Below are 26800 nucleotides of genomic sequence, written 5' to 3'. Positions count from 1 at the left end.
AGAGGGCGACATATAACACTTAAAATACAGTGGAAAGTTAGCGTCCTTTAGGCCCCTTTAAGTAAGATTGTTAGAAAGTGAGTCGAACAACTCCAAGAAATTGGTGACCATTAGTACAGAGCTTTAGACATTGTGGGCATAATCGCACAAGGCCAATCGTGCTTTGAACACCAAAAGCATGGTACTCCTGTCAGTGCACTGATCCACGCCAAGGCACAGTACACTTCCCCTCCTTTCTGTTTGAAAGCGGTATGCGATAAGGCCCAGCATAACTACTCCAGTGTCATTGAATGATTGCAATGTAATCGCTAATAGAAATAAAACACTGTTTCGAAATGATAGAAAATTCAAAATCAGAACGCTTGCAACTACATTCGTGTACGTAAAAAAGGCATGTTGTTTCATTTATTCCATAGCTCGTCATGTATATAATTCATGACAGCTTCCACAGTGCATAAAATAAATCATAACCACGCACCATGTCCATCACAGCAGCAACGGCCTAGTGTGAGTGTTAAAAATAGCTTCCTCCATTGATATTGATATCAGACCGATATCGGCTTGCATCAAAAATGTCCGATACAGGGGCTCCGATACAAGAAGTCTTACAGCGTGTCTACCAGTGAAAAGCTTAACAGCCAGTTAAAATCTAAATGTTCTCAAATTAGCACACAATGTTAGTCTTTTCTTGGCATCCTCTAAACGCAGAACATGCGCTGTGCATGGGGCTCCTTTCCCGCATCAAAGTTAGCCTGGGCAGGAGAGAAAAAAAGAGAAGGCAGCTCTGACACCGCTCGTGTGCCAAAATGATTGACAGCAATATGACCACTTATCTGAAATATCTTTTAGAAAGGCAGTCCAGGGACTGTGGTTGCAAATTAATTGATTGTCTACAAACCTTATATGCAACACACAAGATACTATGGCATTGACTGTGATAAAAATGTGTACAGTGCTTCTGGAAAGTATTCACAGCACTTAACTTTTTCAACATTTTGTAAAGCCTTATTCCAAAAGAGAATACATAAATTTTTGTCCTCAAAGTTCTACACACAATACCCAATAATGACAACGTGAAAAGATTTTTGCAAATGTATATTAAATAAAAAACTAAGAAATTAAAGCTTTGCCATATAGCTAAAAATGAGATCAGATGCATCCTGTTTCAAATGATTATCCTTGAGATGTTCCTACAGCTTAATTGGAGTCCCCCTGTGGTAAATTCAGTATATTGGACATGATTTGGGAAGGCACACACCTGTCTATAAGGTCCCATACTTGACAGTGCATGATAGCGCACAAACCAAGCATGAAGTCAAAGGATTTGTCTGTAGACCTCTGAGACAGGGTTGTTTCGAGGCAAAAATCTGGGCAAGGGTACAGAAAGATATCTGCTGTGTTGAAGGATCCTAATAAACACAGTGGCCTCCATCATCTGTAAATGAAAGAAGTTTGGAACCACCAGAACTCTGTAGAGCTGGCCGGCCGTCTAAACTGAGCGATCTGGGGAGAAGGGCCCTGGTCAGAGAGGTGACCAAGAACCCGACGTTCACTCTGTGAGAGCTACAGCATTCCTCTATGGAAAGAGGAGAACCTTACAGAAGGACAATCAACACTGCAGCAATCCACCAATCAGGCCTGTATGCCCTTCTTTTGCAGAAGTTTGTCAAAATGCACCTGAAAGACTCTCAGACCATGAGAAACTGCCCAAAGATAGGTGTGCCAAGCTTGTGGCATCGTATTAAAAATACTTGACGTTGTAATTGCTGCCGAATGTGCATCAACAAAGTATTACCCCAATTTTATCCAGTCTTCATTGGCTTCCAGTTAAATTCCGCATAGAGTTGAACTTGCACCAGTTCCTCCGTGAAATTGACTGTGTTGACACTTTTAAGAAACATTTGAAGACTTCTCTTTTTAGTAAAGCTTTAAGTTAATGCATTTTTTAACTATCATTTTTAATCCACTTTTTTATGATGTTGCCAATGTTTTAATTGAGTTGTCGTTTTAATTCATCTATGTTTTGTACAGCGCTTTGTGATTTTATCTCTGAAAAGCGCTTTATAGAATACTTATCTATATATATATTTTTTTGGGTGTTTATCTTTAATACAGTTGCAAAAGCTAAAATAAATTCAGCTTAGGGCCCAAAGTTGACCAACGACGGCCCTGATTTTAGTCAAGTCATTTACAAAAGGTAAACATGGCAGGCTATAGGCTACTAGGAGCTACACAACAGCTAAGCACACAACAGCACACAAGTTGGACATATTAGATAAGTGTCCTTCATTGAATATTGCAGTCTAAAACAGCACATTTGTCAATATAAACAAATATTAAACTATTATATTGCATATTACTTACACATACAAAGTCTCAAAGGCAGAAGTGTATTCGAAAGTATCCAGTAACAAACGTGTTTGCATCATTCAACTTACTGCATCATGAGCTTAATCAATAATTATTGTGACCAGTAGGTGTGGCCAAAAAACATTACCACTCTACTTCAACTTAAAGACAGCATTAGTCCATTCCAGATGGTTAGAGTTTTTTACCTACTATTGTTCTCTGTTTGATCAATTTCACTTGCTCAAACATTTTGTAACATCCCACACAACAAAAGAAAAACTATGTACTGAATAATAATTCCTCCTTATATTGTAATAGCTCAATATCAGCCAAAACTCAAGGCTGCAATATTGGTATCGTATCGAAAATGAAAAAGTTGGGACACCCCGAGTGAGAACTACAACTGTATGTTCACCTCCACTACAAGAAGTGGCACTGTGGGTGCACATCTCTCAGTCATTCTCATTTAGTGTGTTTTGCTTAACGTTACAACTTCATCTTCAACTTAAATCCGGCGTGTGTTCAGATGACAGTGAAATGTAGTAAGCAGAGCTCGGTGATCTTGTTGTGTATGTAGAGACAATGAAAAAGAGGCTGGACTTTGAACGAGAGCATAGCGATGTAATGTGGTAGAGGAGAGCGCTACTGGTGGAGCAAAGAGTGGCGGGAGAAAGGGAGGGTGTCATAACAGAGCGTCGACACCTCTCTTCTGCCTGCAGATCACGCTTGATGTCTCTTGGCCAAAACAGAGCGGGTCTAGCCTCCATTATCTCTCTCCTCACGCTGCCTCCCTCTAACCCCACCTCCATCAACACAGCATCCCGTACTCTGTGCACCATCTCCATCACGACACTCTGCCAGTGAGTATGATGATGATTGTAAGCTCCTTTCATCCTTGTGTTATAATGTAATTTATTTGATACAATAAGCATCAAAAGCACAATTATGAAGGTTTTGTATAGCAGTGTTTCCACTACCATTAAAATACCCCTTCTTTTTTGTGTGTTTATCATAACATACATATTTTAAGGATACTTTCATATAAAACATGTCTTTACATTGTTCTTTTATTAAACAATCTAGTCTTATCATACTATTATATTTATTACCGTATGTGGAGGAGCTAACGCATTCATTATAGCGTTACAGTCAGATATGTAAACTCAGGGGAAACACTGGTATTGAACCTGGTTGGGTGGTGGACGTCATGAAGCATCACTGAGCTATTGACAGGAAGTGTGGACCACTTTATTAAAAAGGGGGTGTGTTCATTTCGCTGACCTTCATATCTCTTGGGGGAGGTGTCGCGACTGTGGTGGGACTTGCTCGGCGGTCCTCTCCTTACGTAAGCGCCATGCTGGCTCTCGTATGCGCTGTAGTCGTAGCTGGTCTTGGAGTATTTCTCAAGCTCCTTGGCCAGGTTGGAACGTGGCGTGCTGGTGGGAACGTTGTTCTTGTATCCGTACTGAGGAATTTCCAGCTGCTTGACGAAACACATGGGCCTGCAAGAGAAAACTTTACAATGATGTTCATGCACATGAACCTGGCTATGTATGTGACCTTTAAAAAGGAAGGACAGCATATCGAGTGGGTGAGTGCGGGGGGTACCTGAGGACGCGGTCTGACGTCTGATTGGACTTGTTGCCGCTGTCAGTTGGGTGAATCTTCTCATGCACCTTGGCCATCTTCTCTGCAGCAGCGATTGGACAACCCGAAAGACTGGATGGATGAAGGGGGGTGGGTATGGAGCATGGTTAGGTACTGTACCATGCACATGTACTGTACACACACACACACACACGCACCGACGCACGCATGCATGCACGCACGCACGCACGCACGCACGCACGCACGCACACACACACAAGGTTAACGATTGTTTCTTGTGAACATGTTTAGCCTGGTTTACTGACCCAACATCAGGTTTTAAAAGCGCTTATTGGACCTTCCTTGTCCTACAGCAGCAGTCACGTGACCCACAAAATGCGTCAATATAGAAAGGGTTACTTCAATGCCAACTAGTGACTGACAACAAGAGTCTTCCTAGTGGACTCAATATACAGCTCAGGAGCTCATTTGCACTGAGCAAAGCAGTCCTGCAGTGTGTTTCAACATCTATAGGAGAGTGTGAACATTGTGTGACACATCAGCCACTGCTGCTATGCAGGCGTTTCCATGGCGACTGCAGACATAAAAGCTTGTGTGTGAGCCGCTTGCTAACAGCTGTTAAGCTAGCTAGTGCTTTGTCTCCCCTCTCCCAGTGGGGCTGTGCCATATAACACCCTGTGGGCACATATGTGCACGTATATGACTCTGAGCGCCTCCTGTGTGTGTGTGTGTGTGCGTGCGTGCGTGCGTGCGTGCGTGTGTGTGTGTGTGTGTGTGTGTGTGTTAGGATTCCTTGTATAGTGGGGACTCACCTGAAGCACATAGCAATTGTCACTCATTATGCATTGTGTATTTATAGCATTGTAGGATAACAACATGTATTGGTGAACTTTACACTAGCTTGCTTAGGTTTAGGTCCAACTTGCAGTAGACACCATTAGATTCAAGAAAATGAGCAAGTGTTGTCTTGTTTTTTTGTGTCAAAGCTAGCAAACATTCCACCGAAAAGGAAAGGAAATACGGTGTACCGTCTACTGATTCAATCCAACTGCTTCATATTGAATTTTCTATGAAAAAAGATTTTAAAAACTTGGATATTCCAATGAAAAAGAGAAAGCATCTTTGAGTCAGTCCAATGTTAGCTTAGGAGGAGTACATGTCAAAGACTTAGACTTAGACTTCCTTTTTATTGTCATTCAAATTTGAACTTTACAGCACAGATAAGAACGAAATTTTGTTACATAAGCTCATGGTAGTGCAGGATAAAAAAGCAATAAGGTGCATATATAAATAAATAAATATATATAAATAATATATAAATATATATATAAAATAAATAAATATACTACTTCCTTAACCGCCATAACCATAACACCAGGGGGAGCTCCATTAACCACGTTAAACCCAGATTCCGATCTAACAAAGGTCTTAACTGATTCTCTTTCTATGCCACATCAATGTGGAATGCGCTCCCAACAGGTGTAAAAGAAAGGGCATCTCTATCCTCCTTCAAAACCGCACTAAAAGAACACCTCCAGGCAACTTACACCCTAAACTTACACCCTCCCCGGATTGTTAATAATCAAATTTAAATAAATTTAGATTTTCTTATGCTTTCTGATCTCTCTCTCTCTCTCTCTCTCTCTCTCTCTCTCTCTCTCTCTCTCTCTCTCTCTATGTCCTCTACTTGTTGTACATATCCTACCAAGTCAGACCTACACTGTTTCAATGTCCATTTCTCTGATGATACAATTGTTGATGACTGAAGTGATGATAACAACCAAGCCTAACCCCCCCCCCCCCCCCCTTCACATCCCACATCCCGGATTGTAAATATTGTAAATAATTCAATGCATATACTCTGATGATGATTATCTTGTGTGATGACTGTATTATGATGATAGTATATATCTGATAGTATATATCTGTATCATGAATCAATTTAAGTGGACCCTGACTTATACAAGTTGAAAAACGTATTCGGGTGTTACCATTTAGTGGTCAATTGTACGGAATATGTACTTCACTGTGCAATCTACTAATAAAAGTCTCAATCAAAAAAAATCAATCAAAGTCATGTTCTGTTGTGGGGACTAAAGAGGAAAACGTTGACATCCTCTATCATCATGGAGCTAGCTGTTAGCGGCCGGCTCAGAGGCTGCTCACTCACCTGCGATGCGAGTTCCTGTTGCTATTGACATGGCCGCGTCCAGAGCAGCCAGGAGTTGGGCACTTTAAAACATTTTCGTACATGGCAAGGACTTTTGACACACAGGAGAGGGTGAGAGAGACAACGAGGGTTAGGAGGAGACAGGAAAGTTATCAGGAATCCTGCGTCAAAGAGGCGTAGCATGCTGACAGCTAGACGAAGAACCAAATGAGCGACATGATATGCAAGTTAGCGCCTTAGTGTTGTATCTTCTTCTCACATGCATGGAAATACTGGTGATTCATGCACAACGACAGGGTTCGGTGATTTATACTTTTAAAATTCTTGAAATGGAAGATGATTTACAAATTGCCTTCCTCTTTTTTTGCATTTGCAGAAGCTTAATGAAACATTCATGACATTTCATGAGAAAGTACTGCAAGCAAAAGTTGTGTTGCAATGCAAAGTAGGGCCGCCGCATTGGAAAATATGAAGAGCAGTTTTATCAAAAGCCACTTTACCTTACAGTACATGCTATTGATATATTTGATCCAGAGCCATTTCACTATTTGAAATAGATCTGTTAATGACTTTGTCCTACAATTGGTTAGCGTGCGCCTTTTTATCAGCTGCTAGCTCAAGTGTATTGAGGTGTTTAGGATGTCTAATGTTTTATGTAGATCAAAGTGCGTCTTCATGCTGTGAGCGCCAACACAAGCAGACATGGAGCAGGAATGATGAAGTGTGAGGAAGAAATCCTGCGGATGGAACTCGATCCATGCTGCACGACAGCATCTCTTACTAAATCTTATTGAAATCAAACATTCTATTTACATTGTAGAAAATACAACACTTGACCATCAGAAATCAAATGATGTCTAATAGGGATGTCCCGATCCAATTTTGATATTGGATATCGGTTCAATATCAGCAAAAAAATGTGTAGGCTACTGGAAGCTAGTAGCTACTAGGGGTGTAACGGTACGTGTATTTGTTTTGAACCGTTTCGGTACGGGGGTTTCGGTTCGGTTCGGAGGTGTACCGAACAAGTTTCCACATGGACATATTAAGTAGCGTACCGCACGTTGATAGCAGCGACCGGGCTACAATAGACTGACTATACGTCCTCTTTTCACCGGACATGTCCGGGCGGAGTTTCTTAAATGCCTCAAATGTCCGGCATTTTGAATTAGGGTTGCGTGTATTTTCTATGTACATTCAGGGTTAAGAAGGGGTTAAAAACAAAACAAATTCTGCGTGCAGCAGCATTCGTGAGGGAGGGGCAGAGACAGAGAGAGCGAGAGAGTTATGATAAACGCGCATGCGTCGCCAGGTTCTGCTTTTTATCCATAGATTTATCAGATTTAATTTTTTATTATCTATAGCAGGGGTGTCAAAAGTGTGCCCTGGAGGCCATTTGCGGCCCACAGCTAATGTTTTAAAGGCCCAAGGCACATTCTAAAAATACTATTAAAATAAACAAAAACATAACAAAAGTGAAATAAAGAAGCTTAAAGGTGAAATGTAATTAAGAAAAAGTTGCAATGTTGACTAATAAAACAAAGCTGTTTTTTTTTCTTTCAAACTGTCATTGCTCAAAACATAATATTGAATCAAAATCAATGTTATTATGAATTATTGACCCATCCAAGGTTCCGATTACATCACATTAAATATTCCACTTAGAAAAAACATTTTGGTGGAAGATTTTGCATATTTTGTGTGTTTGCCATTAAAAAAAGGGCGGAAAACAAACAAACAAAAAAACAACTTAAAAAAAACTAAAACATTTTGAAATGAGGAATAGATCTGAAGTTGATGTAGACTCCAGAGATTTAAGCGTTAAATATAAAATGTATGTATGCCCTGGCACACCATTATCATCATTTCATGAACCAAGCAAAACACTTTTTACACTTTTATACTGAAATAAATACACATACAACTTATTAAATAAAAACATAGAAAAAACTACCAGCAGAGGTAAAGTTTAGATCCATGAAGGAAAGAAGAAAGTGAATGAATGTTTATAACTGAATACATTTACATATGTATACAAACTTGTTTTCTTTTTTCATTATTTTTTTAAATGAATTAATTAACGTTTATTGCAACCTTTTTCCAAAACACAATAACAAATGTGAGATATAACAGGATAATGCATACGTTTAAAAATTTTTTTTAAAACGCTTACAAAAAATTGGGACCCCAAAAATTTACTGTGGGACCCCATTTTGAAAATTCCTAGCGCCAACACTGCTGTCAACAGAGAAGAAAAAATGCTTTATTTAAATAAATATATTATTTATAAAGCAAGTTCGAGTATCTTTGGCAAATTTTCACCTAGTCCCGGCCGGCCTTGGCGTACTGCCCGCCTTGGCACGCATATATGTGTCCTCTTTTTGGGATTTCAGAATATGGTCAGCATAGGCTACGACAAAATGTAAAAGGCAGGGCTGGAAGACCCTCTTGCCTCATTAAGATCTCCCGTTTGGGAACACTTCGGCTTCGCGGTGTGATACAACAATGGAGGACGAGAGGCGGACAAAACGAAAGCGGTTTGCCAGCATGTTCAGCAGCAGTAGGGTATGCTTCTTCCAACACGTCAAACATGCTAACCCATTTGAAGCAGCACCACCCCCAAGTGAACATCGCTTCAACGAAGAGAAAGACGGGCGTCGTGCAAACATCGCATTCAAGCAGCCTCTCCTCGGCGAGTCAGGCAGGGCTAAAGCAATAACAAATGCCGTTGGTGTTTTTGTAGCAGCAGATTTAAGACCATATTGCATTAAAAACTAGATTTTGACCCACTTCTATGGTGGAAGAACAATGAGCCCATATATCCTCTTACTGCCAAGTTAGCCAGGCACTACCTCGCCATACCTGCTACCTCCGTGCCCAGTGAAAGGGTATTTTCCACAGCTGGAGACATTGTAACTGCAAGCAGGTCTGCTCTTTCTGCAGACAATGTGGATAAACTGATTTGTCTGGCAAAAAACATGAAGATTGAGTGAAAGTCACCAGGGTTAAAGGCTGGGGGGGGAAAGAAAAGTTAATCTGAGGCTGAGTTGACTTGAAACTGTTTAATGTTGCACTTTTTGTATGCAGAAGAAATGTTTTGTCATTTTATTTAATCTGAGCAACAACTTGAGGCAGTTTAATGTTGATTAACATGGACCCCGACTTAACCAAGTTGAACAACTTATTCGGGTGTTACCATTTAGTGGTCAATTGTACGGAATATGTACTGTACTGTGCAATCTACTAATAAAAGTCTCAATCAATCAATCAAAAAAAGCACTTTATATGTAGAAAGGTTTTGTTAAGAAACCATTCTGAGTCTTATCTTATTTAGTTTTTATTTGATATATGTTGACCACATTAACCCTGGCAATCAACCCTGTGTGTAAATGTATGTTATTGTTATGCTTAGCATTCATGACTGCCTGCTGTTGCACTGATCAGCCTAGTGGTGGCTCACATCCATCACACACAGAGCTATTTCTATTTTTGGGCAGAATTATTATAGTGTTCCCAATGTTAAAAGGATAAAGCCATTGTTTACAAATTTGCTAAATAAATAACCAAACAATGTGTACCGCATTTTTCGGACTATAAGTCGCTCCGGAGTATAAGTCGCACCGGCCGAAAATGCATAATAAAGAAGGAAAAAAACATATAAGTCGCACTGGAGTATAAGTCGCATTTTTGGGGGAAATTTATTTGATAAAACCCAACACCAAGAATAGACATTTGAAAGGCAATTTAAAATAAATAAAGAATAGTGAACAACAAGCTGAATAAGTGTACGTTATATGACGCATAAATAACCAACTGAGAACGTGCCTGGTATGTTAACGTAATATATTATGGTAAGAGTCATTCAAATAACTATAACATATAGAACATGCTATACGTTTACCAAACAATCTGTCACTCCTAATCGCTAAATCCGATGAAATCGTATACGTCTAGTCTCTTACCTGAATGAGCTAAATAATATTATTTGATATTTTACGGTAATGTGTTAATAATTTCACACATAAGTCGCTCCTGAGTATAAGTCGCACCTCTGGCCAAACTATGAAAAAAACTGCGACTTATAGTCCGAAAAATACGGTATATATATATATTTTTTTTTACTGTACCGAAAATAAACCGAACCGTGACCTCTAAACTGAGGTACGTACTGAACCGAAATTTTTGTGTACCGTTACACCCCTAGTAGCTACACAACAGTTAAGCGCATAATAGCAGTGGTAGGTCCAGACTTTTTTTCCAGGGGTGGCCGCTAGTTCTGCAGGGGTAGCACCCATTTAATCTTTAGTCTACCCCTGGAGCAGCTGTAGCTACAATAGTAGTTTACCACGGTTACCACCACCAAGTATGGAGTGAGTCTTCTTGTAAGACATGTGCTGACATTAACAAAATTGCAAAGCATTGAGCTATTACAGTGCGTCAGACAACTTTCAACATTTGGCGCAAAATACAAATACCGTATGTCAAATTTCCTCTTTGTTAATATAAAAATTGTAACATTCTTAAACCTCATTCAAATCCACTCTTTAAATTGCTGGCAACAGAATAATTTTAAGTACCGTATTGCACAGCGGGCCTTTAACAGTATTTGCACAACAAATAAATTACCTGGGCTGAGTAGAACTAGAATCACAGTGGAATAACAAAAGATGATGGGACTGAAATACGTTCAAAACAGATGAATGTGCCTGGTTTTGTGTTGGCAGGCAAACACTTGTGTAAAAAATATAAATTGTAACTAAAAGGACTTCTGTTTAATGAAGGACGTCGAGAACCTGGCTGCTCATCATTGGTCATCATAAATCAAAAAAGGTTGCCCGCCACCCGGATATGTGCGTGCACAATCCGCCGATTAAGGTTGCAAGCCAATATGTGCGCACCGGATAAGATTGCCCGCTACTACAATATGACGACCTCCTTAAAGTTTTGTAATCCATCAGAAATATCTAGTCATCCATCCATTTTCTATCAATGTCCCTCATGCAGCAACTAAAATGCGACAAACATGTCGAAGTGTGAAGAATGTTTTGCATATTATCAGTCAGGCGGAGTAAAATGTTAAATGGGTGTATCTTTTAATTGTGTATGGTACTATTCAACATTTTTTTATAATGTCCACATAGTTCAGCGGGCAAGTTGTATGTTTTTGTATCACATATTTTAACCTAGTGTGTTGGTTTTTGATTAATCGGACCATGAGTTGAAACGGTTGTCCAAATTAGTACCTATATAATGAGTCTGTGCAAGTTATACGCCTGTTATTTACATGAGCAATAATAATTGCGGCGCATCTCACCCATTAAGTGGCATACTAAATTTCAATGTCATTTACTTCATGTTTTAAAAATACATTTTTGGCAACTCCTGAATTAAGCAATTCTTTGATGTACGACGAGATGGAGCCTGAGTCGTACGCATAACAAAGTTTGAAAAACACTGCTTCAAATCGTTCTGTCTCTGAGTGGGGTGGCACCTGGGGGGGCCTATCAGATTCTAGGGGTGGCACGTGCCACCCCAGGCCAGCCCTTAGACACGCCATTGCACAATAGCACACAAGACATACATAATCCATCCATCCATTTTCTACCGCTTGTCGCTTTTTGGGGTCACGGGGGTACTAGAGCCTATCTCAGCTGCATTCGGGCGAAAGGCGGGGTACACCCTGGACAAGTCGCCACCTCATCGCAGGACATACATAATAAGTGTACTTAATTGAACAACACCGCAGTGTAAAACAGCACATCTGTCAATATAAACAAGTATGAAATAATGATATATTGCATACTACTTACATATAAGTCTTCAAGGCAAACGTATATTAGAAAGTATCCAGTAACAAACATGTCATTCAACTTAACTCTGTCATAAACTTCCTTTCATCCATCCATCCATTTTCTACCGCTTGTCCCTCTCTGGGTTGCGGGGGTGCTGGAGCCTATCCCAGCTGCACTCGGGAAGAAGGCGGGGTACACCCTGGACAAGTCTCCACCTCATCGCAGGGCCAACACAGATAGACCGACAACATTCACACTCACATTCACACACTAGGGCCAATTTAGTGTTGCCAATCAACATATCCCCAGGTGCATGTCTTTGGAGGTGGGAGGAAGCCGGAGTACCCGGAGGGAACCCACGCAGTCACTGGGAGAACGTGTAAACTCCACACAGAAAGATCCCGAGCCCAAGGATTGAACCCATTATTATACCTATCATTGTTCTCTGTTTGACCAATTTCACTTGATCAATCCCTTTCTAACATTCTGCCCTTTTAAAATAATAGAAGTATGTATGATTCCTGCTGATATTGTATGGGATCAATAGTCAAGGCTCCAATATTGGTATTGTATCAGAAGGGAAAAGATGTATTGGGACACCCCTAATGTCGGAATGGGAAACATGCAGGACAGATGCATGGTGGACAACATGTACATCCAACAAGTCATCTGAATTCAGTGACGTTGGAATATTTACACCAGCTACATGGCATGCCTGTGAATATTCTCATTCATCAGGTTATTGTATTCTCTGGGCATTGAGTCGAACACAGCTGGACTGTGGAGATTGTCTTAGAAGACACTTGGCTTCTCACTCGAGCAGGCTTAATCAGTTCATGCTCACAGACTTAGATAGGACAGCTCTAGTCTGAGCACTTGGTGCAGCATTTTTAACCTTTACAGGAGAACTGATGAAGCCTGCTTGGATGAGAGGAGAAACGTCTTCTAAGACAATCTCAACAGTTCAGTTGCGATCGATCCAATGCCCTGAGAGCTACATGGCAGTGCCAAAGTAACAACAACAGTGAAAATAATAATGGCTGACTAAAATGACTTGTCAGACTTGCGTCCAGGAGGCGGATCTTACTCTCAGGCGGGACACGGTCCTTGTGAGGACATCCAGAGAGGCTGCGGTGATGCGGGTACAGACCAGTCACGTGTCCTGTCCCGTCACAACCGGGCGTCGGGCACTTGCTCTCCTTCTTCTCCCCCCTGGAAGATTCTGGAAATAAACACAGATGATAAGATAACAAAAGGGATGGGTGTATAGAAATTGTGTGAATGTTGACAAGCTGAACTGAAACGTTTGGAAAGTTTAGGGGAAATTGGGAATTGTTTTGTAAGAAATTTTAAGATCAATAGTTTGCAAAATGTAGAATTTTGAGAAAAGTTTAAATTTGTTGTAAAAATGTGTTAATTTGAATGGTAAAGTGATTTGAATTGACTGACAAATGTACAAGTTCATGCATTCAATGTCAATGGGAATGTTGAAGGTGTCCATACAGTGGACAGCCGTCTTGAACAAGATAAATATTTTGATGCTGCAATGATTTGATATATATAACTGATCTTTATGATGTGTAAATCTTCAATATTCACACAATAACTTAATTAGTTTCTTGGTTTGGTTTAATCTATTGTTGTGTTGCTATTGATTCAGTTAACTGTATATGTCAGCAGACTGTGCAGGACACAGATGTCAGAAAGTAAATCAGGACAAAACGTGCTCAGTTGTACTAATACTTGAATAAGTATGTATGTTGTATGCAGAAAAGGAGAAGAGCTGATGGAAATACAAAAAAAGACTTCAGAGGTCTTGCTGTTTGTTTATTATCCAGTATAAAAATCAATAAAGTGTTATCTACCTTTTGAGTAGAACGCTCTGTGCAAGCCGTCGTGGTGCATTCTGGACCTGCGCTCTTCACCGGTGCTGCTCAGCCTGGGGCTGTGCTCACCATGGCCGCGATGATGATGATGGTGGCGGTGATGATGATGGTGGTGGTGGTCTCGTCTGGTCTGCTTGTGCTCTGAGACCATGCGGTCCCTCATGACTTTGGCCCTCTCTGATTCCAGGGCGATAGCCTTCTCCAGCAGAGACAGGTTCCCCTTGGCCATGTCGAAGGTGTCGTCCGAGCGGTCGGAAGCTACAGATGTGGTGTCTTCATCGCCCTCCTGGCTGCAGCTGGTGGGATACCCTCGAGACGCTGGGCTCAGCTGCTCCTCCACCCTCATCATGTTCACCATGTCAGAGAAGCTGCGCTCTGAAGGCCGAGAATCTTCCTGCAATCCCTGCTGAAGGCTGTCATACCTGAGAGGACTGAGGAATAAGAATTTTCCATTTGACAATGCTGATCACATGGTCGTGTGCGTACCTGCTGAGATGAAGCGCCCCCTGCTGGTCCAAGGGGTTATTGAGGTGGTGGTGAAGAGCAGGCCGGTCAGACGGGTGCGTTTCGTTGAGTTTGCGAGCCAGATCGAAGCACTGATTCCTTAGACACTCCAGACTGCTGAGACATACGTCCTCCTCACTCTCCACCGCCAGGACTCCGCCCAAGCCGGGCCTCCCATTGATGTGGCTGCCGTCCATCAGGGCACCTTCAGGGTAGCCGTCTTCAGGCAGAATGGCGCCGTGGCCTTGTGCCAGAAGCTTTAGCGAGTCCACCGTCTCCCTGACGACATCGCTGTTCAAGTCCACGCTAAGGTCGGCCGTTCGGTCTCCTTGCTCGCTGGCGTCATCCTCGTCTTCGTCCTCGCCGCCGCTGTTGGATGAGTTGCTGTTCATCTCTGAGTCTGTCATGACCTGGTAGACGGCGTCCTCAGCAATCTTGCCCAGATTGAGCAGAGATTTGGCCACCAGCTCGTCGTAGTTCTCGTAGTCCTCGCAAGGACCGAGACCAGGACCGGGACAGGGACCTGGACCAGGACCAGGACCGGAACTGGGGTTGCAACTGTTGTGGTCATCCTTATGGACAGCAATAAGTTTTGATTGTCCACTAAGCTGGTAGTCAACTGTCAGGAAGGAACAACACACACTTAATATTCTGCTTACTTAAAGGTGTTATTTGCAACTTCCTCACAGTAACATTTTTCAAAGCAAAAATGATAACAAGAACACCACTGGTTAGCTTATGTTACCATTAGTGGTTTAACAGAACACATCTGTTTGACAATTGTCTATATTTTTCACAATTGAAAAGTTTATATAATACATTTTTTTACTAGCCGGAATAAAAATGATTGTTGTTTACGGCTGTCACTCACCCGGTCTTGTCAACGTGTACGCGCAGGGAGCTTGTGCACACATACAAAAGCAGTCCAAGAGAAGCAACAAACAATTTGCGGTCATGTTGTTGTTATGATAGAAAATTTACATTCAATGACAGCTAACGCTAGCTATCCAAATTGCTAATATTAGCTAACAACACGCTAATGCGTGTGCATGTATTACGTACGTATGTAATCACGTCGGAGAAGCCGTGAGATGGCGGGATATACTGTGTAAAATACATGTAATCGTTCCATTTAGATGAAGATTCAATCGCAATCCTCACAAAGGGTTAAAAAAACGTTGCCGCAACTATGTCTTTTTTGCCATCTCGGGGATGTCAAAGTCGACCAGACTCTCGGTCTATGGCCATACTTGTCTACTACCAGGTGAGGGATGCATTAATTATAATCTGGAATTTACTTATAGCACGTTTGAGACGAAGCAGAAGCAGCCACCGGATTAGTGTGCTAACAACAGCAGCGTTAGCTAGTACTTAGCCCACTGCTACCAATGCGCCGCTAAAATAGGTCGTCTGCGTTGGCGTTTATAATAACAATATCGCTCATATTTGGCAAATTTTCAGGTCACGACATATAAATGGAGTATTGTTGGTGGTTTCTGGATGTTTTTAGAGAGCATATTGGGGGTAATAGAGGACCCTCCATCTGTTGACTCAATTGTTAGCTTTTTTTTTTACGATTTCAAATGCATTAAAAAAGCCAAGAATGTGTTCTTGTCTTACATCAAAATTGTGAATGATGAACAGCACATCTCCTTCCAATTTTTGTGTATTTCCAGAGTGAAGGATCTGATAATATGGTCAGAGTGCAGAAGCGTTACTCCAGTGATGTGGAACGGAATTGTCGAAGATATTCGGAGCGAAATATTCTAAATCACCGACTGAATTTGTGGCATTTTGTGATGTTTAGACGGTATTTTCACATAATTTGCGTATTATAAATACAATTGGATATGGTTTAATGGATACAATGAAACACAATTAAGCATATAAAGTCAACTTGTTTTTCCACTCACTCTATTGGTATTTTAAAGTATTGATGGATGAATTAATAAATAGATAACTGAATGTATGAATAAATTGATGGATGAAAGTATGGATGGATGACTGAATAGATTGTTGAAAGTATAGATGGATAGAAAGTATGGATGCATGAAAAAATGAGAGTATGGATAAATAAAAGTATGTATGGATGGATGAAAGAATGGATGAAAGTATGGACTTATGAAAGAATATATGTATGAATGAATGTATGGATAAATGAAGATATAAATGTATGAATGTAATGCTGAATGAATGAATGGATTAAATCAGGCTTTTTTAAACTGTGGTACCGTCTAGAGGTACACAAAAAAAATCACTTGATTAAAGTATAGTGTGTTATTTTCCTATATTCAAACTGTGTGTAATGTTAACGTGGCCAGAAATATTAAATATACTTGTTAAATGTTTGTAATTAATACTTAGGCCTACTACCTTACTGTATTTTAATTAAGTTAAAGTTAATGTTAAAGTACCAATGATTGTCACACACACTAGGTGTGGTGAAATTTGTCCTCTGCATTTGACCCATCCCCTTGTTCACCCCCGGGAGGTGAGGGGAGTAGTGTGCAGCAGCGGTGGCCGCGCCCGGGAATCTTTTTTGGTGATTTAACCCCCAATTCCAACCCTTGATGCTGAGTGCCAAGCAGGGAGGTAATGGGTCCCATTTTTATAGTCTTTGGTATGACTCGGCCGGGGTTTGAACTCACAACCTACCGATCTCAGGGCGGACACTCTAACCACAAGGCCACTGAGTTGGCTATGTAGGTCATTATGGTGGTACATGGAGAGGCAAGTTTAGGAACCACTGGATTTAAGTATTGATGGAGGAATGGATGTATGAAATTATGGATGGATGAATGGATGTATGAAAGTAAGGATAAAAAAATAAATATGTGAACGTGTTGATGGAGGAAGGGTGTACTGTATGAAAGTATGGATAAATTAATGGATGAAAATATGGATGGATGAGAAAATAAACTCACACTGCGGCTGATGATGATGATGGTCCTCATATTCTTCCTCATCTTCTTCATCCATCCCCACCTCCATGGCATTATCTTCTTCCATTGTTGTGTCCGCCCTCTCCTCCTCCTCCTCTTCCTCAGGCTGCTCTTCGTACTCTGAGAACTCTTCCTCCTCTAACCTTTCACCTTCATCCTCCTCCTCCATTAATTCCTCTTGCTCTCTCCCCTCCACCAATCCTTGGTTCTCATAGCTGTGGTACGAAGAAGCCTCTTCCTCCTCCTCCTCCGCAGGGCAGGAGGTGATGAAGGACCTCCTCTTGGCAGGTGGCTCCAGTGGCTGTCTTTCCAGAACCTTCCTCTTTCTGGCCAACGGGCAGCCGTACACACTGGGGAAGTACAGGACATCACATGTCATACTGGCGGCCATGTTGGCTGTTCACGAAAATACATCAACTTATTTCATGTGTAAAGGTCAGAGGTCAAGTGTGCAGGTGGTGGGGAAGATAATCCTCTTGAAAAATACTCATGAAAAAAGCTATTCTAAGCACACAAATCCTATAATAGTCATGAAGTGATGGGAGAATTCAGCTTTAAATGCTGAAAATATTTTCAGTAGTTGCAGACTGATGTGATTTTAGGAAGCAATTAGTCCTTTTCCATTTCAAATACTTTATGTTGTGTCTGGGACACACATAAACGTTGTCGTCTAAACATGCACACCTCATAACTTTTGAACATTTTAACAGTTAATCTAATGACAATATATCCATCCATCCATTTTCTACCACTTGCCTCTTTTGGGGTCGCGGGGGGTGCTGGAGCCTATCTCAGTATATACTGAACCAAATTGTAAACGCAACATGTTTGTTTTGGCTTCCATTTTTCATGTGTTGAACTCAAAGATCTAAAACTTTTACTATCAACACAAAAAACCTATCCCTCTCAAATATTGTTCACAAATCTGTCTAAATCTGTGTTAGTGAGCACTTCTTTGTCAAAATAATCAATCTTACCTCACAGGTGTGATATATCAAGATGCGGATTAAACAGCATGATTATTGCACAGGTGTGCCTTAGGCTGCCCATAATAAAAGGCCTCTCTGAAATGTGATTTTTTTCTTGATTGGGGGTCTGGGGGGTTCAGAAAAGCAGTCAGTATCTGGTGTGACTATTATTTGCCCCACACAGTGCAACACATCTCCTTCACATAGAGTTGATCAGGTAGTTGATTGTGGCCTGTAGAATGTTGGTCCACTCCTCTTTAATGGCTGTGCGAAGTGGAACTGGAACATGCTGTCGTATACACCAATCCACAGCATCCCTAACATGCTCAATGGGTGACATGTCCAGTGAGTATGCTGGCCATGCAAGAAGTGGGATGTTTTCAGCTTCCAGGAATTGTGTACAGATCCTTGCAACATGGGGCCATGCATTGTCATGCTGCGTGAGGTGATGGTCTTGGGTGAATGGCACAACAATGGGCCTCAGAATCTCGTCACGGTATCTCTGTGCATTCAAAATGCCATCAATAAAATACACTTGCGTTTGTTGTCCATAATATACGCCTGCCCATATCATAACCCCAGCCCCACCATGGGCCACTCGATTCACAATGTAGACATCAGCAAACCGCTGTCCCACATGATGCCACACACGCTGTCTGCCATCTACCCTGAACAGTGAAAGCCGGGATTCATCAATGAAGAAAACACCAGACGCCATCGAATGTGAGCATTTGCCTACTCAAGTTGGTTACGACGATGAACTGCAGTCAGGTCGAGACCCTGATGAGGACGACGAGCATGCAAATGAGCTTCCCTGAGACGGTTTCTCAGAGTCTGTGCAGAAATTATTTCAGTATGCAAACCAATTGTTGCAGCAGCTGTTCGGGTGGCTGGTCTCAGACCATCATGGAGGTGCACCTGCTGGATGTGGAGGTCTTGGGCTGGTGTGGTTACATATGGTTTGCGGTTGTGAGGCCGGTTGGATGTACTGCCAAATTCTCTGAAACGCCTTTGGAGATGGTTTATAGTAGAGAAATTAACATTTAATTCACTGGAAACAGCTCTGGTGGACATTCCTGCAGTCAGAATGCCAACTGCCTGCTACCTCAAAACTTGTGACATCTGTGTGATAAACCTGCACATTTCAGCGTGGCCTTTTTTGTGGGCAGCCTAATGCAGGCCTGTGCAATAATCATGCTGTTAAATCAGCATTTTGATATGCCACACATGTGAGGTGGGATGGATTATCTTGGCGAAGAAGAAACGGTCACTAACACAAATTTAGACAGATTTGTGAACAATTTATGATGCGGACGTGTCATTTTCCACCTTTGCTATGATTATACAGTACAATAATAAACAAATACTTACACTAATATATCTCTGAAATGTACAACGTTAACATTACTTATTTTATATTGGAGCTCATTAGCTTTTGTATCAAATGAAATGGCCAGGAAGTGTTTTCAACACCTGCTGTAAGTGTCCATGTTTGTACTTATGAATAATAACAGAGTCAATGAAACATGCATGTCTGTGTGTGTGTGTGTGTGTGTGTGTGTGTGTGTGTGTGTGTGTGTGGGTGTGTGCATTTGCGTGTCTGTCTGTGCGCGTGAGCACACACTTGACCTTGGCCACCTCACTGTCTCCCGCCAATTAAAATTCCAGCAGTAATTAAAGCAATCAGAAACGAGGGAATGCTGCAAGGGCGAGCGACTGTGCATGGTAATTATGTGCAGAGTGTGTGTGTGTGTTGGGAGGGTGGTGAAGAATTTCTCACGCAATGCTTTGTGATTGATTATGCTGTACTGAATTGGATCATAATGTGTTGTTATGAACAGATGCTAACAGGCTATGCTAGTGAAACAAAAACACAATTGATTCAGTCATGCTATAATAATAGTTGCTAATGTAGCCAGGAGGCACTAGCTTCTTTACACGCACACACACACACACACACACACACACACACACACACACACACACACACACACACACACACACACACACACACACACACACACACATACGATCGCAGAGGATATTTACAATCAATTTAGCAACTCTGTTTCTATGGTTACCTGCTATTGATAATAAACCCAACAACTGCATTAAACACCTGGTCTCATCTGCCTCCTGCGTCCTCACTCTTCATTCTTGCATTTGTTATGTGAGTAATAGGATATATAATAATTTTGTTTAAATTGAGACAGCAGAGCATGCACGAGGTGACTGAGGATATCAGTCTCAGCAGCATCATTACACAGATGCAGGCTGAGGTTAGACGGGATAGGATCATCGCCCCCGGCAACGCCACGTACAAACACTCATCACCGTGGCAACACTTGTGTGCCAAAAGGGGCTGAGGGTGTGTGTGGATGGGGGAATGCAGGAGAGATTGGAAGGTGCGCAATGTGGGCGACACCATATTCACGTCCTGTCCTCACCGTTGCCATGGCAGAGGGGCCACATCCCTCCCGGTCCTCACACTGCAGCATGCACACAGCGCTGTCGCCATGGCGACATCCTCCAGAGAGCAATAGAACTAAAGAGAGACAGCCAAATGTAGACAAGAGAAAGAACCTCACCCGTCCTCCGCCAACTCATTCAAAGAGAGACAACTTTCTCACGAGACAAGATTCACTACTAACTCTCACCAACATAGAATGTTCTTGTAAATGGACCTTCTTTACTTTAATTTCAAAGTTCTGGTTCATATCAGAGTTCTGGTTTTGGACTTTGTATGAGCATCGTGAGCGACCCTATGACAGTCACTATGGTACTCTGGCAGCCATCTATCATCCTGCCCTTCATCTCTAGCCAAAACATCTACCACATTTTTCCTGAGCTGTACATCCTCTGCAGTGCAAAAACACACAGGTTGACTAAACTATGCAAGTCTTACCTGCGGTGCCGGGCGTACTTGCCACTGACGTGTCCTGAACCGTCGCAACCTGCCGTTGGACAGCTGAGGAGGAAGTAAACACACACACAGACATGATGCAACATTCCACATGGATACCATTTTGATACATTCTGAATAACAAATTATCGTTGTGTACTTTATCATACTCTGTGTGTGTGTAGTGTGTGTGTGTGCACATATGGCTCGGGTGCTGCAGCCCTTTTCATGACTCAAGAGCATGCACGTACGAGACAGCTCACATCACACACCCAATAAAATGGGTCTAAGTCAAACCTGCAAATACCTGCTGCATGCATTCTTATTTGCACTGCGGCTGTATCTCAATTTGAGTACTTGTGTCTATTGAGTGCATACTGTAAGTGCGTTCACACCGCAAAGTACGGCAAAATGGTGTACACTGTCAGTACTCGGATGTTGCATCCAAAACAGTAAAGTGGGGAGTGTGCAGTGAGGACACTTACAACCCTAGCAGTAGGAAATTGACAAAGTGCAAATAATGGTGGGTGAAGAGGAACCCAAAGTGATGGAAAGTAGTAACCAAAGAAGAAGATAAATATGTGATGGCCAAAGACTGTACTGTCAACATTCACACACCCATGAACTAAGTATAAATATATACTGTATATACTAAGTATGTATACTAAGGGACCGATTTACTAAGATCTGAATACCACGTATATCTACTAACATTGCACATGCTATTCATAAATGGTGCAGACCGCCTTATTTAAATGAGGTTTTTGGGTGTACTATGTAGCTTTAATCATGGAGACATTGGATCATGAACTGCACATTCATGTTATCATGCTCCTACTTATGGTGTTTTGCTATCAAACAGCAGCAGATATGTACCACTTTTTATGGGCATTTTAGAAGAAGTCCAGTGCATCAACAATGTAACCCACATTTTTGTGCGCTTTGTGAAGATTATGAGTCATTCTTCACCTAAACAGGAATTTATGAACATCCTAGCAGTCGGCATCCTAATGACAGCAGACATTGTATAGTAGGTGGGTAACCCCCATATGTGGGTTACCCACATATGCGGTCATTTCCGAGGTTTCTCATAGTCATTCACATCGACGTCCCACTGGGGTGAGTTTTTCCTTGCCCTTATGTGGGCTTTGTACCGAGGATGTCGTTGTGGCTTGTGCAGCCCTTTGAGACACTTGTGATTTAGGGCTAGATAAATAAACATTGATTGATTGATTGATTGAGGTGATGTTGTATTTGTTTGTTCGCTCTCATGAAGTCTGCAGTGAGTAATAATCAGTGGTAGAGAAAAAAAAGCAAATGTTGCAATGCATTTTTGAAATTAATGCCTCCGCGTATACTTAAAATGATCAAAATACATAAATATTAAATGTTATTATAAATGTGCCCGTTACTACATTACGTATATACTTACATCATATGTATAAAACCTCAATGTAGGTGATAGGACTAAGTATTTTGAATAATATATATTCTATGTGAAAAAAACGAACGTCATTAAAAAAATACGAAAGAACACCAAAACACATCGATTGAATTTGTTTTAATCAGCCCCTTAAAAGGATCATATCATTATTTTTTTTTCTATTTTCACACTTCATTTTGGTCTACAGAACATGTAATGATGATTCTTTGGTAAAAATGTTTCATAGATTTTGCACTAAAGACCTTTCTTTAGGCCAATTTCTCTAAAAACAGTTTGTTATGAGAGGCGAAGTTGTTCGACAGAAATTAAGCCCTCCTAACCACGCCCCCTCATGCTGACTACGCTTTGGTCAGCTATGTTTGATAGTTGTTGTTTTTGATACCCACCAGCCATCTAATTTGTATTTGACTGTGACCACAACACAACATCCCAGATAAGTTACAAGTAAGGCAATCTATACTTCAGATGAGACTGAAAGTTTGTGTTGTGACTTTTGCTGGTTAAAGCAAACAAACAACAGCATATTCTTCTTCATTGAATTTTATCGTCGACAGATTTAAAAACTGAAAATAGGCTGACTCGCTCAAAGATATTTAGGTACATTTCTACCACAACAGATAATCTGCTCATGTCACACTTCAACAAAATTCTAAACGGACGGTTGGTAAGAAGTTTGAAGGAAGGCAAGATGGTTTTATAAATATCTTTGCAATTTTTGGGTTTTGCTTAATAGGTCCCCTTTAAGTTCTCTAGCAGCTGTAAAATTATAAAATGATGTTGTTGAATAAACGATATGGCTAACATTTTATATTTCTGACCATTCAAAATGTTGACACACACACACGTAGGATTCTCGCCTGTCCATTGTCTGAGCACTGATCCTGCAGCTGTGTGTGTCAGATTGCATGTCCTTCTCATGTGTGCTAAATAAAACGCAAAATAGTGCTCCCAAAACGGTGAGGATTGATGATAAATCACATTGTGCGTGATAAATAATTATAATTGCATCTATTCCTCCAAGTATTGTGGGCGTTTTGATGATTAGCATATATTTTGCGTATTCATGAAGACAGAGGCGCAAAATGGATTGCTCGCCTAATTCTGCTCACTTAACAGACACAATCCACTTTGCACACATTAGTTTTAGTCCACACAAACCTTTAGTAAATCAGGCCCTCAGTGTACTTATTGAAGTGCACTGCCCCAAATATTCCATTTGAAACACAGCCCTGGGCTTCACTCACCCACACACATACGCACGCACAAACGTTGTACTACAAAATGACTGTTTGAAGTGCTCAACCCAACAGCAGCACACTGAACAAGTTGACAACCATGAGTCACTGAATGTCACAAAGGTCACATACCTGAATAAGTCCTGTGGGACGGCGTCCACGACAGCTTCACACAACAAGACAAAATCTGTCAACAACTACTGTGTATAGAAGTAACCATCAAGAAGAAGTGAGGAGAAGTAAAAAGGAGCAGGAAGACAGAAGAGGAAGAAGTAGGTTGCTAAAAAACGTGACAAGGAGGTTCACACCTCGCACTCCTTTGGATCGTGTTCGATGCCGTTTCTCTGCTGCATTCACCTCCATCTGGACAGGAAATTATGTCACAACATTGTGATTATTTATAATGACGATGATGATTATGATGATGAAGAGCATACCTGGTTGGACCACCTTGATCTGGATGAAACGTTTGCAGTGTGTGGATGGCAGGTAGCTTCAGATGTTCATCTTGCTCATCTTCTACAACACAAACATCAAAAAGGTCACATATTTGATGCTTGCCAGGCCATCAGATGCTGCTGGTCACATGATCAACAGGGTGACCAGGAGACACATGCAGGTGTTTACATAACCTCTCTTTCTTTACTCAGTCTCCATAAGAAGAGTATTAAACACGAGTAGCAGACCGAAGCCTGCTATCTCCTTTCATACAGAAAACATTGAAGTAGAAGAAGGACGATAAGAAAAGGTAATAGGAGAAGAAGAAAAACAGTCTAACCTCATTGGATTTGTTATAAGATTATGGTAAGATATGTCATGAACATTCACTAAAAACAGTTTAAAAAAGAATAAAAATAAAAATAAGAAAACAAATGAGAGACAAGAAAAAGCAAAAATAACGAGACAAATAAAAATCCAAAAAGAAGGAGAAAAAGAAGAAGAAAAAATTGGACAAAGAAGAGGCAGAACAAAAAGAAGCAGAAAAAGAAAAAGGAGAAAAAGAAGAAAAAAAGAGTAAGGAAGAAGAAGGGGAAAAGGAGGAGAACAAGAAAGACAATGATGAAAGGAAGAAAGAGAAAAAGGACAAGAAAAGACAAGAAAAATGAGAAGATGAAGAAAATGAAAAAGAAGTAAAAAAAGAACACAAATAAGGAGAAGAAAGACAAGAAAAAGGACAAGTACAAGAAAAGGGAGAAGAAAGACAAAGCGAAAAAGAAGTTGAAGAAAAGAAAATGAAAAAGAAGAAGAATTGATGCAGACTGCAGTGCAGCAGTGCTAATAGAAATGTAAATTCTCGCACACGTTCCGCTTCAACGACATGGCCAAGCTGAGTTCATCTGAGGCCATAGCATCACTGAGCGTGCTCCGACATCACAGTCACCACCACCTTCCTCCTCTTACACCATGAGAAGAAACCCCTCTCATTGAAGCTGCACCACTTAGCATGATGCATAAACTCTGGGTGTGTGCGTGTGTGTGTATCAATTCATCAAATTTACACACATTTTATTACCATAGCGTGAAATCACAACAGAAGTGATCTGAAGACACTTTACACATGGGACAGGTTGAGAACGAGAACGTTGTCACACATTCAAGAGAACCAACTGAACCACATATGAGCAAACACTTGGCGTGTTGGTGATTACTTTCAGTAAGTTTTCAAGAGAAAGTTGTCAGTAGATGTATTTTGTCTAGCTCATCTTATGAAAACAGTCTAGTCACAAATAAACCCAGCACAATTACTTGGTCAACAACATCTTGTCTTTGTAGATCTTATTTCCAATATTTGTCAAGCACAAAAGAGCTTTGTGTGTGTTTGTGTCCTATATGTGCGCAGAGTGTGGTGTGAAGAGGAGTCTCATACTGTTTAGTATTCAGACTGACACTCAGCCTGTCTGCTACAGTCTGATGCAGAGCTCCTACACGCACACACACACACAACACACACACTGACAAACGAGTCTATGTACACACATATGCGCACTGGGGCACACATGCACACACACACGCACATCATCATCAATGTGGACTTTACATGTGGTCTATGTTTGCACACACTTTCAGCTGTCAATCAAACACAGCCTGAAGCATCAGCCCTGTTGCTATGGCTACCTGTCATTTACCATACCTTATGTGCACTCCCACCAGACGACCACTAACATGTAAAAGTGACAACAGGTCATGTGACTGGTCCAGACACACACACACACACACACACACACACACACACACACACACACACACACACACACACACACACACACACACACACACACACACACACACACACACACACACAGAGGAATATCTGTTTGATGCTAGCAGACATATTGACAAACAATGTGGTGTGCAACGCGAAGCCACAGCGACAAAACTAAATAACCAAACTCTTGTTGTTTTTTGGCTGTGTGTGTGAAGGATGATGATTTTTGTTATTGTGGACACAGCCGGCCGGCTAAAGTCATAGAATATTTCCAAGCGTACTAGGAAGACTTATGTCGATGTACTCTACAGTACCAAAACAATGTCCTCCTGTATAGGCAAACAACTGTGAAGTGAAGTGAATTACATTTATATAGCGCTTTTTCTCAAGTGACTCAAAGTGCTCTACATTGTGAAACCCAATATCTAAGTTACATTTAAACCAGTGTGGGTGGCACTGGGAGCAGTTGGGTAAAGTGTCTTGCCCAAGGACACAACGGCAGTGACGAGGATGGCGGAAGCGGGGATCGAACCTGCAACCCTCAAGTTGCTGGCACGGCCGCTCTACCAACCGAGCTATACCATCCCACTGTGACCTTTGGACCCTCTACTGTCCTGCAAATATTATAATTGTACATGCAAATATGGCCAATAAATGAGTACATGTGCCTAAATATCACTATTGACATCTATTGAAAACTGTGATCAACTTTAATTTTAGTTAAGTGATCTATTAGTGCTACTGAACATCAGCACATGATGACAATATAACTTCCACACTGCATGAATATACAC

The 26800-nt window shown here is 41.2% G+C and overlaps 1 protein-coding gene across 1 annotated transcript in view; it reads right to left on the bottom strand.

Annotated features, from left to right (window-relative positions):
* The window catches only part of myt1la (myelin transcription factor 1-like, a), a 61081-nt gene that overhangs the window by 15406 nt on the left and 18875 nt on the right, over nucleotides 1-26800 (bottom strand). The window contains exons 5-15 of the mRNA XM_061929761.1: nucleotides 24238-24319; nucleotides 24109-24163; nucleotides 23933-23966; nucleotides 21125-21187; nucleotides 17234-17601; nucleotides 14292-14928; nucleotides 13785-14236; nucleotides 13007-13141; nucleotides 6128-6218; nucleotides 3958-4068; nucleotides 3631-3851 (exon numbers count right to left, since the gene is read on the bottom strand). Of these exons, the coding sequence (XP_061785745.1) occupies nucleotides 3631-3851; nucleotides 3958-4068; nucleotides 6128-6218; nucleotides 13007-13141; nucleotides 13785-14236; nucleotides 14292-14928; nucleotides 17234-17601; nucleotides 21125-21187; nucleotides 23933-23966; nucleotides 24109-24163 (2167 nt within the window). The 5' untranslated portion in view covers nucleotides 24238-24319. The remainder of the gene's footprint in view (nucleotides 1-3630; nucleotides 3852-3957; nucleotides 4069-6127; nucleotides 6219-13006; nucleotides 13142-13784; nucleotides 14237-14291; nucleotides 14929-17233; nucleotides 17602-21124; nucleotides 21188-23932; nucleotides 23967-24108; nucleotides 24164-24237; nucleotides 24320-26800) is intronic.

The sequence above is a fragment of the Nerophis lumbriciformis genome, linkage group LG34, assembly GCF_033978685.3.
Source record: "Nerophis lumbriciformis linkage group LG34, RoL_Nlum_v2.1, whole genome shotgun sequence".
Classification (NCBI taxonomy): domain Eukaryota; kingdom Metazoa; phylum Chordata; class Actinopteri; order Syngnathiformes; family Syngnathidae; genus Nerophis; species Nerophis lumbriciformis.
The sequence above is the reverse complement of the archived record's forward strand: the minus strand, read 5'-3'. Positions and strand labels throughout refer to the sequence as shown.